At 40.8% G+C, this 22,680-nt stretch overlaps 1 protein-coding gene across 1 annotated transcript in view; it reads left to right on the top strand.

Moving 5' to 3' along the window:
• The first annotated feature begins 145 nt into the window (after positions 1-145).
• The window catches only part of Nckap1l (NCK associated protein 1 like), a 47,123-nt gene continuing 24,588 nt past the window's right edge, over positions 146-22,680 (top strand). Inside the window, exons 1-16 of the mRNA XM_021182905.3 lie at positions 146-290; positions 1,279-1,389; positions 2,137-2,229; positions 8,990-9,046; positions 10,348-10,490; positions 11,318-11,408; positions 11,496-11,633; positions 13,201-13,249; positions 13,341-13,497; positions 19,599-19,655; positions 19,897-19,993; positions 21,106-21,215; positions 21,376-21,508; positions 21,858-21,939; positions 22,131-22,189; positions 22,391-22,536. Of these exons, the coding sequence (XP_021038564.1) occupies positions 189-290; positions 1,279-1,389; positions 2,137-2,229; positions 8,990-9,046; positions 10,348-10,490; positions 11,318-11,408; positions 11,496-11,633; positions 13,201-13,249; positions 13,341-13,497; positions 19,599-19,655; positions 19,897-19,993; positions 21,106-21,215; positions 21,376-21,508; positions 21,858-21,939; positions 22,131-22,189; positions 22,391-22,536 (1,625 nt within the window). The 5' untranslated portion in view covers positions 146-188. The remainder of the gene's footprint in view (positions 291-1,278; positions 1,390-2,136; positions 2,230-8,989; positions 9,047-10,347; positions 10,491-11,317; positions 11,409-11,495; positions 11,634-13,200; positions 13,250-13,340; positions 13,498-19,598; positions 19,656-19,896; positions 19,994-21,105; positions 21,216-21,375; positions 21,509-21,857; positions 21,940-22,130; positions 22,190-22,390; positions 22,537-22,680) is intronic.

The following is a 22,680-nucleotide window of genomic DNA, read 5'->3' as shown; positions in this document are numbered from 1 at the left end:
AGAGGGCTCTGAAGGCCTGTGAGCCATAGTGACTGCTATCCTCCATGAGCCAATTACAGAAGCAACCGGAAGCTTGGTGCACCAACCAGGGCGGGTCCTTTTACACAGAGGGTGTTGCCAGCCAGGCTGAGAATATTTGGGGCATTTGAGTCTTGTTATCTGGATGGTCCTCTCTCTCGGTGGCCATCATGTCTTTGACCTCTGCCTATCAGCTTAAATTAGCAGAGAAGCTCACGATCCTGAATGACCGAGGACAAGGAGTTCTCATCCGCATGTACAACATCAAGAAGGTAAGCAAGAAAACACGTCTAGCAAATCATGGCAGGAACCTGGAGGCCTGCAGGCCCAATAGTCAAGCCTTATCTTTTTCTCCATTGCTTTAAGCGGCTTTCAGCCACTTAGACGGTATGGTTCTCACAGTTTGGGGAGATAGAGGGAGGCTTCTTTTTAAGGCTTGTCCTTTCTAGGTATGATTCTTGCCTTTTTGAGAGCATCATCTTTCCCCTATGACTTAGGGTTGGGTGGGAATGAGAATATTTGTGTTGTGAGTGATTTGATTAAGGGTCTGGGGTCTAGAATTTGGGGTTTACTTATTGTCAGTTCCTCTAGTTTTTGAGTTTTCAAGTTGTGTCTCTGGCAAAAACTGTGTTTGTGTGTGTATGTGTATGTTTGTGTGTAATTATTTCCTTAAAAGGGGAAACATTTAAGGAAGTGGTGTTTTCTAAGGTACTTTGGGGCTGTGAATGCTGTGTGTGTCTGCTTAGGAGAGTAACTATGAAACTGGGCAAAGATGATGCCAAAAGGTGAGCCAGGGACTGTAGGAGGCAGGATAAAGGTGGGTAATTGTGAGTCTTTCCAGGAAGAGAAAGAAGGAACTTGTGGAAACGGACCTTTGTGCATTTTGTAGTAAAGCACCAGGAATATGGTTTCTGTCATGTCGTTTGTAAAGTCTCTTGGGACCCAGAGCTTTATATAAAGTCCAACTTGTGATCAGCCACTTTTCTCACTACTTCCTGCTTCAGAGGAGGGGTGGGGAAGCAGCTTCCTCTCTGTGTTAGAGCTAAGCCTCAGTTAAGACAAGATGCCAGGTTGTTAGCTCTTAGGAGTGCTAGTTCACTGTCTGGAACGAACTTGGTTTTCACCTACCCTCATGCTTTTATAATAAAATCTCAGACTGCCATTTCCAAAAGAGATAGTGGGAATGAATGATGCAGCCAAAGGCTTGTATCTAAATGGAAAAATAGTATGGTAGTTTAATATTACTTTTTTTGTGTGTAGACCTGTTCAGATTCAAAATCCAAGCCACCTTTTTTACTGGAAAAGTCCATGGAATCATGTCTCAAGTACATCAACAAGAAATTTCCCAACATAGATGTCCGAAATAGTACGGTGAGAACTTGGGTTCATTTTCCCCTTTCTGTAACATTATTCTTGCATGGCAGATTATTGCAGACTCTCCACTTTGTCTTGTCTTTTGTGTAGCCACCTCTAGTTTCCTAGACTGAGACTCGGGGCTTCAGGCATTGAGGGTCGTAAGCTCAGATGGGAGCCTCCCATGGTGAACTGGGGCACAGTCTTGCCAGCCAGGTTCATGAGGACACCTGGTACACAGAGAAGCATCTCCACCAACCTTGCTGGGCACATCTCTTACTGTAGCACTTGATCTACACCATGCTTCTTTGTTGATGGATGCTATGCATCCAGTGGCATATCTTGTACTTCTGTATACAACACAATACTCCTGTACTGTGTTATCTCTAGATTTCTCTCACTCTATTCATAGTATCTTTATACTCTGCTTCTTTTCCTATTGATTTATATAGCAAATGTCTTCACTGAAATGAAACTGAAAATTTCCTTTCAGCTAGTCTTTTGACTGTAGTTTGAATCACATCTGGCCATCCAATCCAGATAGAAAATTTCTGTTTAGAGACTGGAGAATGCTGGTGAGCTATTGATACCACCCTAGCATGTTCATCCCTTAAAGAATGACTGGGTATTTAAATTTTCAATTCTAATGATTGGCTGGAGAGATAGCTCAGTGGTTAAGAATGATATTACTCTTGGTTTTTAGTTACTTGGAGCAGTTGCTTTTTTTAAATTTTACATGTCTTGTTTGATTTGTGTTTCTTTCAGCAACATTTAGGACCAGTGCATCGTGAAAAAGCTGAGATAATTAGATTCCTCACTAACTATTACCAGTCATTTGTGGATGTCATGGAATTTCGGGTGAGTCCTCTGTAGCCAGGGTTAAAATGGGCTTCAGGGGCTGAGCCTTTTTAGTAGGTGTTCATTTATGTTGCTTATTGTAGGTTCTTGAAAGAAAAGGAGAAAGGCACTAGTATTCAAAAATGTCTAACTTATAGTGTTAATAAATGATATATGAAATACCCTATTTACCATATTACTTCAAGAAATATGTAAGTGGATATGGTCAGTGGCACAAATCTACAGTCCCAGCACCTAGGAGGTAGAGGCAAGGGAATCAGAAATTCAAAGTCAGCCTCAGCTACATATTGAGTTCTAGGCTAGCCTGGGTTACACAGAATCCTGTTTCAAAAACAATTAAACAAAACAAAATATAAACTTATATCAGGTAGTATTAACATAGCCACTCTAAGCATTTAGAATGTTATATATCACATACCAAAATTAAATATATTTAGTGATTGATTATGGCTGACTTCAGTTTACTGAATCATAGTTTTCTCAATTTAAAAAAATGTATTTATGTATGTGTGTTGTGTGTGCACTTGCAGGCATGTGCATGCCAAGAAGTGGGTGTGAATGTCACAGGATAACTTTTGGAGGTTGGTTCTCTCCTTTCAGGTCCTATTATTTCTGTTACTGTGTTTTGTAAACTAAGCTAGCTGGCTCATGAACGTTCCATGGAATCTGCTATCTCTGCCTCCCATCTTGCTGTAGGAGTGCTAGGATTACAGACAAATGCCACTACATCTGTGGGTTCAAGGGATAGAGCTTGGATCATCAGACTTGTGAGGCTAATGCATTTACCCACAAGTGTTAACGGTGTGTATGGTATGTGTGCTCATGAGTGTGAGTGTGTATGTGTCATGGCATGTGCATGGAGGTCAGAGAACAAACTTCAGGACTTGGTTTTCTGTTTCCACCTCGTCTAGCCATTTCCCTGGGCTCCTTTTTAGTTTTTATTGTAGTATACATACCATAAAATTTACTCTCAACCATTTTAAGTATATGGTTCAGTGATATTAAATGTATTGATAATGCAGACCTGTCTTTTTATGTTGTAAAATTGAAAATTTCCACCCTTTAAACAATAGTTTCTCATTTCTCTTGTACTGTGGCCCTTGATGACAACCATTCTAGTTCCATTTTTATGACTTTTAAGTATGCTGTTTTGTGTAAGTGGTACCTTTTGTATTTTTGAGATTGGCCTGTATAACTTAGTAGTATAGGCTAAGTTTCATCCATGTGTTAGGATATTGGAGAATTTCCTCTTTTTGAAGCCGGAAAATATTCCATTCTGTGGTTATATTCTATTTTGCTTCCCTATTTTTCCACTAGTGAACAGTTGGGTTGCCTCCATGTTTTAGCTGTTGTGACTAATGCAATGATCTGGGTGTTCAACTGCCTTTCAGATCTTGATTTTAATTCTTTTTTGATATATGCATAAGTGGAACTGTTAGATTATTGGTAATTCTTTTTTAAAATTATTTATTATCATCATGTGTGTATGGTATGTGTGAATGTAAGTGTGCATGTGTCCTGTACATGGAGTCAGAGGGCAGCTTCAGGAGTTGGTTACTATCCTGTTTTCTTCTTTTTTTTCTGTAGTGGCTGTACCATTTAATTGACTACTAATAGTACACAAGGGATACAATTTATCAATATTCTGATTAATAACTGTTGTTTTCTGTTTTTGGGGTAGTGAGTATCAAACTTAAGGTCTCACGAATGCTAGCAAAGCTCTACCACTCAGCTATACCCTTGCCTCATTGTTATTGCAATTTATGTCCTGCTAATTGGTGATGCAGTGTATCTTTTATTTTTTATTGGACATTTATATATCTTTTTGGAGAAACATCTCCTTCAACTTCTTTGTACATTTTTTGAACCAGTTTTGTTTTGTTTTTGTTGTTGAGTGTTAAGAGGTCTTATATATATATTTGTAAACATTTTAAAATGTGAACTATCCAAAGCATGAGACACTTTTGGTCCTACGCATTTTGGTTCAGGGATAGTCAACTTGCATAATAAATGCTACTTTTTTTTCTGGATCTCCTAATTGTCAATACTTTGCCATATTGCTTGTCACCCACTTTTCCTCCAAACCATTTTCCTTATTTGCAGACATTATGACATTCCTTTCCCAAAATATTTTAGTATGCATCTGTTAAGGACAGGAATATGTTCTTATGTAATCCTAGTACAATTATCATGCTGAGGAAATGTAATATTCTCTGATATTATTGGCTAATGCAGAGCCCATATTTGCATTTTCTTGTTATAATAATTCTTGCCTTTGTCTTTCATGACCTTACCTTTAGAAGATTCCAGGAAAGTTGTTCTGAGTATGTCTCAGTTTGGATTTGTCTTGTTCAAAGCTTTTGATAGCTATTGACATAAGTGATATTTGTTTGGATTTTATTTTTTTATAATGTAATAATTTATTTTATTTTTAAATTTTTTTATTAGGCATTTTCCTCAATTACATTTCCAATGCTATCCCAAAAGTCCCCCATACCCTCCCCCCGCACTCCCCTACCCACCCACTCCCACTTTTTGGCCCTGGCATTCCCCGTACTGGGGCATATAAAGTTTGCATGTCCAATGGGCCTCTCATTCCAGTGATGGCCAATTAGGCCATCTTTTGATACATATGCAGCTAGAGTCAAGAGCTCCGGGGTACTGGTTAGTTCATAATGTTGTTTCACCTATAGGGTTGCAGATCCCTTTAGCTCCTTGAATACTTTCTCTAGCTCCTCCATTGGGGGCCCTGTGATCCATCCAATAGCTGACTGTGAGCATCCACTTCTGTGTTTACTAGGCCCCGGCATAGTCTCACAAGAGACAGCTCTATCTGGGTCCTTTCAGCAAAATCTTGCTAGTGTATGCAATGGTGTCAGCGTTTGGAAGCTGATTATGGGATGGATCCCCGGATATGGCAGTCTCTAGATGGTCCATCCTTTCATCACAGCTCCAAACTTTGTCTCTGTAACTCCTTCCATGGGTGTTTTGTTCCTAATTCTAAGAAGGGGCAAAGTGTCCACACTTTGGTCTTTGTTCTTCTTGTCATGCATTTAGCAAATTGTATCTTCTATCTTGGGTATCCTAAGTTTCTGGGCTAATATCCACTTATCAGTGAGTGCATATTGTGTGAATTCTTTTGTGATTGGGTTACCTCGCTCAGGATGATGCCCTCCAGGTCCATCAATTTGCCTAGGAATTTCATAAAGTCATTCTTTTTAATAGCTGAGTAGTACTCCATTGTGTAAATGTACCATTGTGTAAATAAGGCTGCTATGAACATAGTGGAGCATGTGTCCTTCTTACCGGTTGGAACATCTTCTGGGTATATGCCCAGAAGAGGTATTGCAGGATCCTCCGGTAGTACTATGTCCAATTTTCTGAGAACCGCCAGACTGATTTCCAGAGTGGTTGTACAAGCTTGCAATCCCACCAACAATGGAGGAGTGTTCTTCTTTCTCCATATCCTCGGCAGCATCTGCTGTCACCTGAATTTTTGATCTTAGCCATTCTGACTGGTGTGAGGTGGAATCTCAGGGTTGTTTTGATTTGCATTTCCCTGATGATTAAGGATGTTGAACATTTTTTCAGATATTCCTCAGGTGAGAATTCTTTGTTCAGCTCTGAACCCCATTTTTTAATGGGGTTATTTGATTTTCTGGAGTCCACCTTCTTGAGTTCTTTATATATATTGGATATTAGTCCCCTATCTGATTTAGGATAGGTAAAGATCCTTTCCCAATCTGTTGGTGGTCTTTTTGTCTTTTTGATGGTGTCTTTTGCCTTGCAGAAGCTTTGCAACTTTATGAGGTTCCATTTGTCGATTCTTGATCTTACAGCACAAGCCATTGCTCTTCTTTTTTTTTTTTTTTAAAGATTTATTTATTTATTATATGTAAGTACACTGTAGCTGTCTTCAGACACTCCAGAAGAGGGTGCCAGATCTCGTTACGGATGGTTTGAGCCACCATGTGGTTGCTGGGATTTGAACTCTGGACCTTCGGAAGAGCAGTCCGGTGCTCTTACCCACTGAGCCATCTCACCAGCCCCGCCATTGCTCTTCTATTCAGGAATTTTTCCCCTGTACCCATATCTTCGAGGCTTTTCCCTACTTTCTCCTCTATAAGTTTCAGTGTCTCTGATTTTATGTGGAGTTCCTTAATCCACTTAGATTTGACCTTAGTAGAAGGAGATAGGAATGGATCAATTCGCATTCTTCTACATGATAACCACCAGTTGTGCCAGCACCTTTTGTTGAAAATGCTGTCTTTTTTCCACTGGATGGTTTTAGCTCCCTTGTCAAAGATCAAGTGACCATAGGTGTGTGGGTTCATCTCTTGGTCTTCAATTCTGTTCCATTGGTCTACTCGTCTGTCGCTATACCAGTACCACACAGTTTTTTATCACAATTGCTCTGTAGTACATCTTTAGGTCAGGCATGGTTGTTTGGATTTTAAAGCATAATTATTTACTGCTTTTTTTTTTGAAGTTAAGGAAACCTTAAAAATCATTTCATAGAGCATTCTAAGGTGAAAATTGATAATGTCTTTCTTTTTTTTTATTTTAAATTTTTAATATTTTTATTACATATTTTCCTCAATTACATTTCCAATGCTATCCCAAAAGTCCCCCATAGCGCCCCCCACTTCCCTACCCACCCATTCCCATTCTTTTGGCCCTGGCATTCCCCTATATTGGGGCATATAAAGTTTGCAAGTCCAATGGGCCTCTCTTTCCATTGATGGCCGACTAGGCCATCTTTCGATACATATGCAGCTAGAGACAAGAGCTCCGGGGTTCTGGTTAGTACATCATGTTGTTCCAACAATAGGGTTGCAGATCCCTTTAGCTCCTTGGTTACTTTCTCTAGCTTCTCCATTGGGAGCCCTGTGATACATCCAATAGCTGACTGTGAACATCCACTCCTGTGTTTGCTAGGCCCCGGCAATAATGTCTTTCATAACTGAAAATTTAATGGAGTAATTATTCTTCTAGAACTTGTCTAAAGGAAACAGAAGTCCAAGAATCTACTCTGTTTTATTGTTTATAATAGTATAAGTGTGATAATTGATATAGCCAATAAAAATAGAGATTCAGTTAAAAGCTCATGATAAGTAAACAAATATTATGCAGTTGTTAAATGTAATCACATATATTTGCATTAGTTAGCATACAAAACATTTTTCCATATTGTTTAATAATAAGAGAAAATTACAATACATATTAAGATATAGTTTACCTTTAAAATGTATATTTACATAGATAAATATGCATATATAGAAGATTGGAATTTCTGAATGGTGGGATTATGAGTGTTTAAAAAAAAACTGGAGATGAAAAGGGCTAGAGAGATGGATCAGTGGTTAAGAGCACTTGTTACTCTTTTAGAGGACCTGGGTTTGGTTTCTAGTATCTATAACTTCAGTTTCAGGCTCAGGCACACACATACACACATTTTTTTTTTAATTGGGAGGATGGTTTAGTGGGTAAATTTTTTACTATAAAGGTGTGAAGACCTGAGCTCAGACCCCCAGAACCCAGGTAAAGCCCATAAATACCATAGCGTATCTTTGCTCCTGGTGCTCCTATGGTGGGTTGGAGACAAAGACAGGGCAATGCCTAGAGGCTTGGTGTATACAGCAGCAAACGAGACGTGATCCCAGCCAGGTGTGGTGATTTATGCTTTTAATCTTAGCACAGACAGACTTCTGTAAGTTTGAGATCAGCTTGATCTACATTTTGAGTTCCAGACTAGTAGAGGCTATGTGGTGAGAATTTTTGTCTCAAAAACAGCAACAACAAAACAAAACTGCACAACAAAAACAAACAAACAAACAAAACCACAAAAAGCCAAGAAGCAGCCCCAAAGAAGTTGGAAGTTGAGGACTGACTCAACAAAGTTGTCAGTTCTTATCTTACACTAGGAGGTCCCAGGCAACTGTTAAACTGGTGTCTAGAATGTCTAGAATGATGTCTATTTCCTAAAGATTCAGGGAAGTGGAGTCTGATCAACATGTATTATTTTGTGTTTTGAGATTCATCTATATTGTGTCATGCAATAGTGATTTACTATTTATTTTTGCTGAGGACCATTGTACTGTATGGATATGATAAAATTATTTATTTCCTGGTTGGTGGGTTGCTTCTGGATTTGAGCTAGTTCGTATAAATTGCCATTCAAGGTCAAGTACAAATCTTTGTAGGGATATGGTTTTCATTTCACTGGACCACATGGTAAGAATACATCTCATGTTTTTGAGATTTCCAATTTTTAAAATAACCGGTATACATTACGCATTTGTCTAGGATATAGTATGCTTGTTTGATATATGTACACAGTATATTGTAATCAAATTAGGATAATTAGCATTTCTATGTTATAAACACTATCATGTCTTTGCATGGAGAACTTTCAAAATCTTTTGTTCTTTAGGAAAGAGTGTCAATTTTATTTTATTTGTTTTAAATGCCAAACTTTAAAAAGTTGTTTTATATCACCTTGTGGGGAAATGGGACCCAGGAACTGTAAATCAGGCATTATGTACATGATCATCAGTGCCTGTGCCTGTGGCCTGTGGCACCAGCAGGCAGTCTAACAGAGGCCACTGATGTTTGATAGATGGAATGTTTCCTCTTTTGAACACTGCCCTTCCTTAAGGTGGATCCTCAGGGACTCTGGGGAAGAAGTTACTTCATTCCCCAGCTTGGTAGCACACATCACTTTCTTCTTACTCATTTTCTTCTTTACTTCTCTCCTCAGGATCATGTGTATGAACTTCTCAACACCATTGATGCCTGCCAGTGTCATTTTGATATTGTAAGAGCCTTTGTAATGTTTTTCTGTTGTAGAAGAAAATTAAGGAAAAGGCCAGGTATAAACTGAGACAAGGGAGAGTGGGGCAGAGTTGAACAAATATGTTCCTGTTTCACTTGTTTCTTCTTAGGGCTATAGTTCTCTTATTTTTAATTAAAATATGTATTTATTTATTGTATGTATGTGGGTGGGGTGGTGCATGTATTCATGTGCTAGAGCACATATGTGGAAATTAGAGGATAACTTGTGGGAATCAGTTCTCTCTTTCTACCATGTGGGTTCCAGAGGTCAGACTTAGGTAGTTAGGCTTAGCAGCAAGTGCTTTTTACTACCTAGGTACTGTAATTCTTTTTAAAAATGTGCTAAGGTTAAATGCTGTTAAATAGCAAGCAGATCATCAATGTGATTTAAATAACACAAAATTACACAGCAGTATTTTCATTTCATATCCTTAAATCCTTTAGTAGTACCTTATTCCCTAGTTTTTTTGTATCATTTCTTTATTTTTGGTACTGGACTTTGAAACTAGGGCCTAGTATATCCAGGTAAGAGATCTACCATTTACTTAGATTCCTAGTTGTATTTTTAACACTTTCCTCTCTTTATCTCTTACATTCCTCCCTTCTTCCTTATTCTTTTGGTTTAGTAAGACAAAGTTTATCTATATAGCCCTGGCTGTCATGAAACTTGCTCTGTAGACCAGACTGGCTTCTAACTCAGAAGTTCACCTGCCTCTGTCTCCTGAGTGATCGATTTAAGGGTGTGTGATACGATGCCTGGCTAAACGTTTTTATTTTGTGACAGGATCTCACAAAGTTGTCCAAGCTGGCCTTAAACTTACTCTGTAGTCTGTTTTTTTTTTTTTTTTTTTTCCCCGAGACAGGGTTTCTCTGTGTAGCCCTGGCTGTCCTGGAACTCACTTTGTAGACCAGGCTGGCCTCGAATTCAGAAGTCTGCCTGCCTCTGCCTCCCGAGTGCTGGGATTAAAGGTGTGTGCCACCACGCCCAGCTTACTCTGTAGTCTGAACTAGCCTTGAATTTGTAATTTTCCTGCCTCAGTCCCCTGAGTAGCTGTGATCAGGGCTAGTGTCAGAAGCTAGTGTCAATGTACCAGGCTCTCCTACATCTTGAGCTCATATTTAGCTCCTAACCTTTTTTCTATTTTCTTCTGAAAACTAATACTGTTGGTTCCCACTTTTAGTAGACATTGAGTCTGTTTAGAGTTGTAGTGGTTGGAGAAGCTGGGAGTGGTCCAGGTTAATTAACCATACCCACCTTGGGATTCCTATGTATTTTCCTTGTAGAATCTCAACTTTGACTTCACTCGGAGCTACCTGGACTTAATTGTGACTTACACCTCAGTCATTTTACTCCTGTCAAGGATTGAGGACCGCAGGATACTCATTGGCATGTACAACTGTGCCCATGAGATGCTGCATGGGCACAGGTGAGTTAGAAGGGGGTTAGGAATTTCACCTGTGCTGCAGGGAGTACGTGGAGACAAAGGAACTTGATTTCTCATAGGAGAGCCTATAATTCATGTGGTATCCCAGGCAAAATAAGATACACTTTCACATATAGTTGACTATTGAATCTCTGCCAGTGGATTATCCACTCTGCATTATCTTTGACCTATTTATAATCCTAGACTGGCTTCCACTTTGCTTTTCAGGTTATAAAAGGCAAAGACAATTCTTTTTAGTATTTAGGACTAATACCAGTAAGGTTAAGCCACTAGGGGTAAAAATGTAAGATAATACACATTAAGGATAATTGGAAGCCAAATAGATATTGGATTATATGTAATTCTGGTCTCCATTCATTAATGCAATGTGAGCATTTAAAGGGTGAAAAATGAAGACTGGGAAGATGAGAGTGAGTTATAACACAGTGTGTGTGATAGGCATTCCCAATCATGTCTACATGGGTGTGTTGGCACAAGCTTTAGCTAACAGATAAGCTTTGAGTTTGTTAGAGATATAGGTGCAGGCATATTTGATATAGATTAGCAAATGCAAATGTATAGAGTAGCTATTATGCATCCGGCCCTGTCTGGGATGCCTACAAGGAAGAAACTATCATGGACTTGTCTAAAAGGATGTGGCTATTTCTAACCAAAGCTCGGTATGTCTACAGTTGGGCATCAGTATATGTAATTCATAGGTCATCTTTGTAGGGGGTAGGTAATGCCAGCCTATGTACACATATGCATTATCCTCAACATAACCTATGTATGGAACGACCCATAATTCCCCCTCTTCTGCTTTCCTCCAGTGACCCCAGTTTTGCTCGCCTGGGCCAGATGGTATTAGAGTATGACCATCCTCTGAAGAAGCTGACAGAAGAATTTGGACCTCACACAAAGGCAAGCTCCCTGAGAGAGAGGAGACTCATCCAGGCAAAAGCATTCATATTCATCTCTGACATTAGGAATTTTTGCCTTTCCCCACAGGCTGTGAGTGGAGCCCTGCTCTCTCTGCACTTCCTCTTTGTTAGGAGGAACCAGGGAGCTGAGCAGTGGCGCAGTGCCCAGCTTCTAAGCCTCATCAGCAGCCCCCCGGCCATGATTAACCCTGCTAATTCAGACACAGTGAGTTCCTCTTTCCTTCTGTTAGGAGAGATGTTCTCTGCCAAGGCCTTCTCTCTGGAAGGTGCTTCTTTTGGGAAACATCAGGTTGTGTTAGCATTCTTCTCTGCCTAGGTCCTGCCTCCTAATGTTGAGCTTCTGATTGGATCAGGGTTAGTTTGTATTTGAATTAACAAAGGATGAAACCAAGTCTGTAGAGTGTGGTAGCATGTATGCTTATGACCCTTTCACTTGGAAGACTAAGGCAAGAGGACTGTCATGTGTCCACAGCCAGTCCTGCTTACATAGCACGTAGGAGGCCAGCCAAGGCTATAATAAGACTTTGACTCAAAACCCAAACAAAAAGAGAAACGGAGTCATTAGGCATATGTAGGAATTTACTTTAGGAGCCAGTTAACTAATAAATGTTGATATTCAGACATGACGGGATTGACACCTTCCCTCGAAGAATTTATAGTCCTGAAATGAAGATATGTCATAAGAAATGCAATGGATGGCAGAGCATGGTGGTACATTCCTGTGTTTTCAGCACTTGGCAGACAGAAGTGGGAGAATTGCCACACGTTTGAGTCCAGTCTGGACTATATAGCAAGAACTTGTCTCAAAAGACCAAAACCAATAAAATATGTGGAGAGAGGTGAGGGCTGGGGGTTATTACTATGCAGTTGTGAGGACCTGAGTTCAGATTCCTAGCAATTGTAGAAAGCTGGACACAGTGTCATGTGTCTGTAATCAGCACCAGAGAGAGAAGACAGGCTTAATGTCGGAGCTAAACCAATCAGCCATGAGCTCTGGGTTCTGTGAGAGACTCTGTCTCAGAAATAAAAAGTGGAGAGTGATTGAGGAATGCAGGTGATGCCCAGCTCTGATTTCTATATAAATATGTATGAATATGTACACACATAGATGTGTGTACACATGTGAACATGTAATCACAGGAATGTGTACATACATGGTTGTGTACACAGAGGTCATTGATAAGTTCCAAATGAATGTTCACACTTTAAATGTGATTAAAGAACACAATAGAGGAAGAAATTATGAGATTTTGGGTTGAAACTCTTTGAAAGTATTTCAGTGTTGATGAGGTGTTATGTTATACATTTATTTGTTTGTTCTTCCAGGCCAACCTTGTTCTTTTTCTCAACTATGTCCTTTGCCCCTCAATCTCCTTACAGTGCCTCATTTCTTTCATGGTAGTCTTCCCAGCTGTTGTCTCATGAAAGTGTCTTAATCCAGTCTGGTAAAAGAAATGTTATTTTTGTTGTTTTTAGTGCTGGGGATTTTACCCTGAGTCTTGTGCATGCTAGGCATGAGTTCTCCCCCCCTGTCTTTTATTTAATTTTTATTACACTTTTATTTATTTATTTTGTATTGAATGTGGGTGGAGCACAAGTTCAGGAATCAGAGGACAACTTTAGGTCAGTTCTGTCCCTTCACCATGTGGGTTCTGGATATTAAACTCAGGTTGGAAGCAGGTTCATTTACCTGTTGAGTCATCTTGCTGGCTCTGTCCTTTCTTTAGAAGTCCTAAGCAGCTACTTGACCCTCTCTGCCTGTCTTCTTATAGATGGCCTGTGAGTATCTGTCCGTGGAAGTGATGGAGCGATGGATCATAAGTAAGTTGTGGGAGCACCTGGGGAAGGGCATGGCAGCATTCCCAGGAGTGCACTGCCTAAAAGCCTTCTCTTTGTTCTTACCAACCTACAGTTGGGTTTCTTCTTTGCCATGGGTGCCTCAACTCCAACAGCCAGTGCCAAAAGCTGTGGAAGCTGTGTCTGGAGGGTTCCCTGTACATCACGCTCATCCGGGAAGATGTGCTGCAAGTGCACAAGGTCACCGAGGACCTGTTCAGCAGTTTGAAAGGGTGAGCGGATCTTTTGGGAGTTATAGCTCATCAATATCCCTTTTCCCAAAGTATCAGTGGTAGGGATTAATTCTAACTTTGAAATATTTATCAGATACCTACTCTTGGTTGGTGCCTCACTGGGTTTTCTCGAGAGATTACTAAGATATTGTGAGGACAGACTGCCTAGTTTTGATTCAAGCTGAACCACTTACTAGCTAGATGACCCTGGGTAGGTTACCTAACTTCTCCATGCCATTGGATCAATTTCCTTATCTGTAAACTATAGATAAAGTAGTACCTCCCTTCTGATTGTGATGGTGTACCCCTATAAGCCCAGCACTCAGGTAGGTGGAGGCAGGAAGACCAGGAGTTCAAGGTCAGCTTTAGCTTGTTCCACAGTGAGTTTCAGGCCAGTCTGGGTTTCACAGAACCCTATCTCAAAACCAAAACAAAATCAAGTAGGCACAGACAAAACACCAAACCAAACCAAAATGAAAATGTATGAAAATGTATCTCTCTATGACCTCATAGTGTTCTGAAGAGTTCAGGTATGTAAAATATTTGGGAAAATGTCTAGTACATTGTATCATGCACCTGATTCTTTTTTTTAAATGTATTAAACTGAGTTTGGTGGCACATACCAGTAATCCCAGCACTTAGTATAAGTCTAAGGCAGGAGGATCAATGTGGGCTACACGGTGAAACCTTATTAAAATAAAGAGTAGCAGATGCTGAATTATTCTGAAAAGCGTAACCTTTTCTTTTCTGTTTTAACTGTGCTTTCCCTAACATTTTGGGCTTCCTTACTCTTTCCCTGAAGTTTACTCTCACTCCTTTTGCTTTGAGGTTGCTTGCCTACCATGTGTCTGATTTCTGTTCTAATTCAAGTGGTGTGACTTTCTCTCTTCCTCTTATTGTCTTCCTCCCTGTAGCTTCTGAGAATTACCACTTGCTGGTCTTAGTTCTTGAGCTTAAAAAGGAAAGTTTACAAGATTTTGGAAAACAGGCAAACTGTTATTGAGTAGGGGGTTGAAAGTGTTGTGTAAGCAGGAAGGGCATTAAAGATATTTGCACTGGCTTTTCAGGTTCTAAAAAAAGGGGTGGGGAGGGGGAGATAGGCAGACATGACTTAAACAGTTGTAGCAAAAAAAACCCCTCAGCTCTCCTCTATCCCCTCCCCCCTCCCCCACTTCTCTCTCATTTTTGAAGACAGGGTTTTCTTTGTGGCACTGGATGTCCCAGAACTCACTGTGTAGACCAGGCTAACCTCAAACTCATGCCTCCTAAATGTGTTTGCCACCACACCTACCTTGAAGTTCATAGCTTTTGAGGCAAAAGAACATATGCTCAAAGGTTCAAGTTGGACAGATTGGGTTACAAAGGTGGGGGTGTGAAAGCTGGTTTTGGAGCAGTGAATTGGGATATCATAAGCTCTGCCTTAGAGTTTGAATCTGTGCTCAAGAGGATCAGGAGTCATTGAATGAATTCAAACGAGGCAGTTGAAAGGATCAGATTTGCATTTTAGAGAAGATTACTGCCCCAGGGGAAAAAGATTAGATGGGCAAAGCTAAAGGCAGGGATTAATTTAGTAAATTAGGAAAAATTGAGGATGTCAAGATCTCTGGAATGGCATCTGGTATTCCTTAGGGTAAAGGCATGAGTGCTACAGTAAGTGTGGGGAAAAACTGTGATTTAAATTCTTATTTTTAGACAGTTTATTTTTATTTTGTGTGTATGAATATTTTGTTTGCATATGTGCCTGTGTACCATGTGTGTGCAGCACCCATGGAGGCCAGAAGAGAGTGTTGGATCCTCTGAAACTGGAGTTGGAGATGGTCGTGAGCCTCTATATGGAGGCTAGAACCCCAAACCAGATCCTTTGCAAGAGCAGCAAGTGCTCTTAACTGTTGATCCCTGTGGATTTAGTTTTGAACAAACTAAACTGGAAATGTCTGTAGGACATACAGGCTAGGTATGTCAAGCCTCCTGCTGTGTGATTCAGTAACTAGATATATTATCTGGACAAGATGACAACGGTCAACATGCTAGTCAAAGCCCTGAGAACATGTATGACTGTTAAAGAAGAAGAGCAGGGACCAACCTTTTGAGAACATTGATAGTTAAGGGCCAGTGAAAGCAGGAAAGCCCATGATGGACATTGAGGAGAAAAGTTAAGCCAGTGAAAGAAACCATGGCAAGAAGGAAGAACTTGTTACCATATGCCAGACAATGTGAAGATAACAAACAGAACGAGGGTTGGAGACGTTCACTGGCTTTGGCTACAGAGGTCATCTTTGTGTCCTGAGAACAGCCTCAATTGACTGGTGAGGATGAAAGCTGATTTTGATGGGCTGAGGAGTAAATGGGAGGTAGTCACTGTGAAGGGAGAATGAGTTCCAAGAAGAAGGAGGAAGGTATGGGATTGAGGGAGAGGTCAGATTACCTACGTTTATTTCTGGTGGCAATTACAACAGTTGGACATGTGAAAGAAATGAAGCCTCACCTCCCAGAATGGTTTGATGTGATGTGTGTTCCCCAGATGTGTGCGTGTGCACACACGTGTGTACATATAAAGAAGTATGCATGTGTTTTCAACCTTATGTAAGAAGTTATAGAAAAGTATTGGCTCTACATCCCACATTATATCCTCAGATCATATTTATTTATTACTATATTTTAGATATCTTTAAATATCAGTTTATAGAAATGTTTTCTCTTTTTTGTTGTTTGTTGTTGTTTTGAGACAGGTGTGGCTTTGTAGCTCAGTCTAGCCACAAACTTGTTGCAATCCTCCTGCCTCAGTCTCTGAATGTTAAGATTCAAGCATGAAACATGACACCTGCCTGAGACTTTTTTTTTTTTTTTTTAACAGTTGAGGGGTTGGAGAGATGACTCAGTAGTTAAGAGCACTGGCGTTCTTCTAGAGGACCTTGGTTTGATTCTCAGAACTATATAGTAGCTCAAAACCATCTGTAACTCCAGTTCCATGGTTTCTAACTCTTATTCTGGTCTTCCTGGGTACCACACATACATTCAGAATACAGATGTATATGTAGGCAGAACACCCCCCAAAGTAAAAATAAGTAAAAACAATTGAACAAAATTTCATTGTGTTTAGAACATTATTTATACACCCCACACACTTTTTAAGATAGGGTCTCACTGTGAATTTCTGGTGGGCCTGAAACTCCCTTTGTAGATCAGTCTGGCATTGAACTCACAGAAATCTGCCTGCCTTTGCCTCCTAAGTCCTGGGATTAAAGGCATGTGTCATATAGGGTGTGAATTTTCTATAATTTTTTTAAAATTAAATATAGTTTTGTGTATATGTGCATGTGACGTATTTCTATATGATGTATGTGGGCCTATAATGTATATGTGTGGATATTTATGTGTGTGTATATGCATATGATGTGTATAAATGTATATGATATATGCTTGTGTGCATATGATATATGTGTGTGTGCATATGATGTGTGTGTAGTGCATGCATGTGTGTGTGTGTGTGTGTGTGTGTGTGTAGGGGGCTTGCACAATGGAGGTCAGAAGACAACTTTGTGGAGTCTGCTTTCTCCTGCTACCTTTACCTGTGCTCCAGTGTGAATCAGAGGTCACCAAGATTGAACAGTAGGCTTGTGCACTCCTTAATTTGCTGTTGATGGACAATTGAACTGTTTTCATTTGAAAAGATCATGTTAAACAATTTTTTTGAGTTGGGGTCTTTCTACGTAGTCCTGGGTATTCTGGAACTTGCTGTATAGATTAGGCTGGCCTCAATTCCCTGCTTCAGCCTCCTAAGTTAAACAAATGCTTTAGAGGATATTTATTAACATATTTTTGTGAACATATTCAAATGTTTCTGTAGGGTAAGTTCTCAGATGTGGAGGGTGATGCACTTCAAATTTTCTTTCTCTCCTCTGACCCCCAAGCTAGGGATCAAACCCAGAGTTTTGTTCATGCTAGGCTGTAGCATCTCTGAGCTATATCCCTAGCCTGCCCCTACTATCTTCATTCATCCTGTCAGCTGCTGCCATAGCACTAGAAAGACTGTAACCTCTCATTTCCCTTCTCCAAGCCTCTATTTTAATAGTAGATTTTTACCAAATTTTGTCCCCCTCCTGATTGTCTTATTCACAATATATTAAGGCAGAAAAGATATTAGAGGCAGAAAGCTTGCTAGCATGTGCAAGACCCTGTAGTGTAATCCTCTGCACTGAAAAGAAACAAAACAACACTCTCCTCTAAAACAAAAGAAACATAACAAAACACAGAAAGGAGAATGAACACTGGTTCCTCAGCAACTGCTTTAAAACATTGCCAAGGGCTGAAGCAGGTGAAGGCACTTGTCATCAAGCCCGACAACCTGAGTTCCATCCTTGGAAACCGCAGGGTGCAAGGAGAAAACCTTCTCTTAAATATTGTCCTCTGACCTCTATGTGTTTGACACATGCACACTCCAACCCCACAAGTAAATATATAGATTTAAAAAAATTACTAAGAAGAAAAAAGGAAACATTTAAAAGAACAAAGAAACAAGACGATAGTTAAGAATTCCTTCCAGAGTTGAGAGAATTGTAACTTTAACAGAAGTCACAAGAAAGAGCAATGTGTATATATGAAGTTTTCTAGTGTTATGAGAAGCTGTTCTGCTCCTACCACTAAGGGCAGCAGCCAATATGTATAATTTATAGTTCAAGAAGTTCTTTGACATGAATGATGTGATTTGATCTTTACAATAATTTAGGTATACATTATTTATATATATAGTACACACATAATATATCATACATCTATGTATGTATGTATGTATGTATGTAAGTATATATGTAAATGAGAAGGCAGGGGCTCAGCCTGAACTATCCCTCAGTTAATGAGAAGTGGGAATATGAAATAATTCTAGCTTCTTTTTTTTTTTTTTTTTACTCTCAATCTTATATCTGTCTCCTGTACTGGATGGAAGTTGAAATAATTATCCATTAGCAGTGCTATAGAGTTGAATCCAGATTTAATTAAGATAGTTCTCACTTCCAAATGTCTTTAATTTTCATGCTAAGTTCAGTAAAGGAGAGGCTCGGAGAAGGGAAATGAGAGGTTACAGTCTTTCTAGTGCTATGGCAGCAGCTGACAGGATGAATGAAGATAGTAGGGGCAGGAGCAAGAGGCCACTTAGTGTGGGATTCCGGGGGCAGGTCTCTATTAGGAAAAAGATAGGATCAAACAGATGAACCACAGTAATAACAAAGGTTATTTAATTTGGTGATTCAAGAGTTCACATTGACCTCAGAGGAATGGATTGTGCAGTGTTGAAGGCCTTATGAGACTGGAAGGGTCAGTGAGAGGTGAGGAGGAGTATATATCTGGAGGAGCTGCTGGTGTGGGAGAATGGGTGGAGTTCTGGGTCAAGTGAGGATCTCCAGAAGTCAGAATTGTTTCTTGAGAGAAGCAAATAAGGCAGCAGAGAGGGAGGGATAGACAGTGACAGATAACTGGTGAGCTAAACACCAGGAAGAGTGGGTGGGTGGAGGGGAATGGGATGTGTAGTAAGCAGGGGTGAGAGAGGGAAGGTGCTGGTTTGTGACTCCCTTCCTTATCCCAATCAAATCTGGAAGAGTAGTTGACTGGAAAGTATCCAGCAGTATCCAGTGTGTGAAAGGACCTGACCTTCATCACCAGAGGCCAACTGACCACTGCAAGTCATTTCCTTCCCACAGTGGTGTACTGTTTCCTTTCCGTTTTCTTTGTCTCTTCTGTTTTCCTCCTTTCTTCGTTTTTCTCCTTTTTTTCTTCTCCTAACCCCCTTCACCCTCCTTGTCTTTTGACAGATTCTCTGTATGTCTCCCTGGCTAGCCTTCAACTCATGATCCTCCTGCTCTGCCTCCTGACTGCTAATGATGACAGGCATGCATTATCACAACCTGGCTTGGCTCCTGTAGTGATTGTCTCTTAGAATGAAGCAAACACAGCACAATGGTCTCTAAGTCACAAGATGGCCTCTAAGCCACAGGATGGCCTTGTTTGCATAGTGTGAGAAGAATGAGTGAGAACCCTGCTAGTTAGGGTGTGTGTACTTACTAACAGATGACATGACGCCCTACTGTGCTTGGTCTGTCAATCCTCAGGTACAGTAAGCGAGTGGCAGACATCAAGGAGAGCAAGGAACACGCCATTACAAACAGGTAAAGGTGGGATGTGGGCCTGGAGGGGTTGAGATAGGAATCTCTATACAGACTTGTGGGCTCATCCCAGGAACTTCCTGCAGCCTCACAGATGTTTGTATTTTCTAAGTTTGAGTTTAGCACTGAGCCTTCCTCCTGCCTGACACATCTTCCCAAGTGCCACTCTCTTCTGCACTACTTCAGGGGGAACTTGTGAGGGAGGGAAAGACAATATTCTCTATTTTACGTTTTCCTTCCTCAGTGGCCAGTTTCACTGTCAACGCCGGCAGTTTCTGCGGACAGCTGTGAAGGAGTTGGAGACTGTGTTAAATGATGAACCAGGCCTGCTTGGTCCTAAGGCAAGAGAAGTGTTGGGGGAGGGATGGTGACCAATGACTATGTGTGTGTGGTAACCTAGCACTTATGAGTCACTGCATTTCAAGACCTCCTCATGCATACGTTTGAGTCACTTCAGAGCAGTGCAACAGCAGCCTTCCTTTTTCTGGACAAAATTCACAGTTCCTCTCTGTCAGTCATTATTTGATTCAGGCCATCCTCTCTAATTTGTGTGTGTGTGTGTGTGTTTATGTGTGCTCATGCATGTTAGCATACATGAGTCTGAAGGCCAGAGGATAGTCTCAGGTCCTGTTCTTCAGGCTTTTTACCTTGTTCTGTTAAGACAGTCTTTCACTGGCCTGCGGCTCATGCATTAGGCAAGGCTGACTGACCAGTGAGTTCAGGAATCTGAAAGTCTTTGCTTCCTAAGCACTGGAATTACAAGTGCAGGCCTCTGTGCATGACTTCTTTTCTCATGGGTTCTGGTGACTGAACTCAGATCCTCATGCTACCATGGCAAGACTTTACCAATGGAACCATCTCTCATGCCCCACTCCTGAGTCTCTTGTGGTCAATTTGTGTGTGTGTGTGTGTGTGTGTGTGTGTGTGTGTGTGTGTGTGCCTATTCTGTGACTCCCCAAGTGCCCAAATGTTTCGTGTTTTCCCCTGGCAACATAGCATGCCATCTAACAGCTATTTGCATACTTGGCCTATCTTCTATTTGAGTGCAAACTAATTGATGACAGAGCTTGCTTTCTGTTTTAAGCTATATAAATACCCATTAAGTATTTCTAAAATTTAATTTTGTGAGGGGGGAGGGGTATTGACTGTGAGCCTGGGCCAACATGTGTGTGTCTGAGTCATATGGTTCAGCTTTCTGTATGCCTGCATGCTTGTTTCCAGATGTCATTCGTGTGGCTACCCAATTATATCCACATATAGATTATTTCAATACTTTGTTTTTCTGTGCTTAACACCCCTCCTCCCTGTTCTTTTGCTCTGTTCTGGGCATTGAACCCAGAGCTTTGTACCTGAGAGGTGAGCACTCTACCAACTAAAAATTTAAAAAGAAATTGTTTTGTAAGTAGGAAATCTTTTTAAGTAGAAAATTCTAATAGGCTTTGTTCTCTCTTAGGCCCTTTTTGCTTTCATGGCCCTGTCTTTCATTCGTGATGAGGTCACTTGGCTGGTTCGCCATACAGAAAATGTCACCAAGACTAAGACACCCGAAGACTATGCTGACTCGTTAGTATTTACTTAACCTTGTCCTTAGACTGTGAGAACAGGCAAGGAGGTGTCACATGATCTGGGAGGGGGGCGCATCTCAGTCCCTGCCTTGAGTGGCTGTGCTCTCCTCTCACAGTTCTATCAATGTCTGTCTCTGTCCTTGTCCTTGTCTTTACAGAAGCATTGCAGAGCTTCTGTTCCTGTTGGAGGAGATCAGGGCTCTGGTCAGAAGACACATCAAAGTTATTCAGCAGTACCACCTCCAGTACCTGGCCAGATTTGATGTCCTTGTGCTTAGTGACATCATTCAGGTATGTTCCACTGATGACATCTCAGAGACCCCAGCATGATTCCTGGTGATTTTTCCTTCTGGAGCCACTGTGGCTGAATGTCTATAGTTTGGGTTTCATAAAGCTGCTATACACTACAGATGAATAGTCTCAGCAGATTTCTTCCCTCTAAGCAAGAGGAAAGAAAATGAAGAGAAATGGCATGCCTCATAGCAGGAATCCTAGGCAGCTCCGTCTGTTTCTTGCTTGGGTTTTTCTGTTTTGGGTAGCCAGCAGTTCCTTCCATTTTCACACACAGACTGAGCCCGTGGCTGCATTTTCCATCCTATGAACCTGTGAGCACTGACTGCACCTTCTACTTTTCTTTCAGAATCTGTCCGTGTGTCCAGAGGAGGAGTCTGTCATTATGTCCTCATTTGTTAGCATACTGTCCTCTCTGAATCTCAAGCAAGGTAAGTGGTGGAAGGAGGAGGCAGCAGAGCTCTTACGAGGCAGACACGGTTTCCTGGAAGACTGGTCTGTCAGCCAGAGCCCTGGATAAGAGAACTTTGAAGAGGCTGCTATCCTGTGCAGCCAGGTGCTTGGTACTGGTTTTTTTGTTTTTGTTTTTTTCATTTTCTTTTACATTTGCTTGTTTTTATAGTTGATAATGAAGAGAAATTTGACTTTTCTGGATTAAGGCTGGATTGGTTTCGCCTACAGGTAAGGCTCTCATCCGGTGGTGGCCTCTGTTCTGATTCTTCATCTGAGTTTCTCCACCATTTTTAATTTCTTAAGATCAGAGAATCTTTGAAAACTGCTGACTAGACAAGACACAACACACTCAGATCAGATGGTAGCCCCGAGCCTCAGCTTCATCTCATTTGTCTTGTTTTTCTCTACTCTTCCCAACTCCAACCACAGGCATATACCAGCGTGTCGAAGGCACCTTTGCACCTGCATGAGAACCCTGACCTAGCCAAGGTCATGAACCTCATCATCTTTCACTCCCAGATGTTGGACTCAGTAGAGAAAATGCTGGTGGAAACCTCTGACCTTTCTACTTTCTGGTGTGTCCTGTTTCTGATTTCATCGTTCACTTGATATTCTCTCTCTCTCTCTCTCTCTCTCTCTCTCTCTCTCTCTCTCTCTCTCTCTCAGAGTTTTGGAGACAGGGTTTTTGTGTAGTCTTGGGTGTCCTGAAACTCATTCTG

Source organism: Mus caroli, unplaced genomic scaffold, assembly GCF_978045245.1.
Source record: "Mus caroli unplaced genomic scaffold, Mus_caroli_1 scaffold_16, whole genome shotgun sequence".
NCBI lineage: Eukaryota > Metazoa > Chordata > Mammalia > Rodentia > Muridae > Mus > Mus caroli.
Note: the sequence above shows the minus strand (reverse complement) of the source record. Positions and strands in the feature narration are given on the sequence as shown.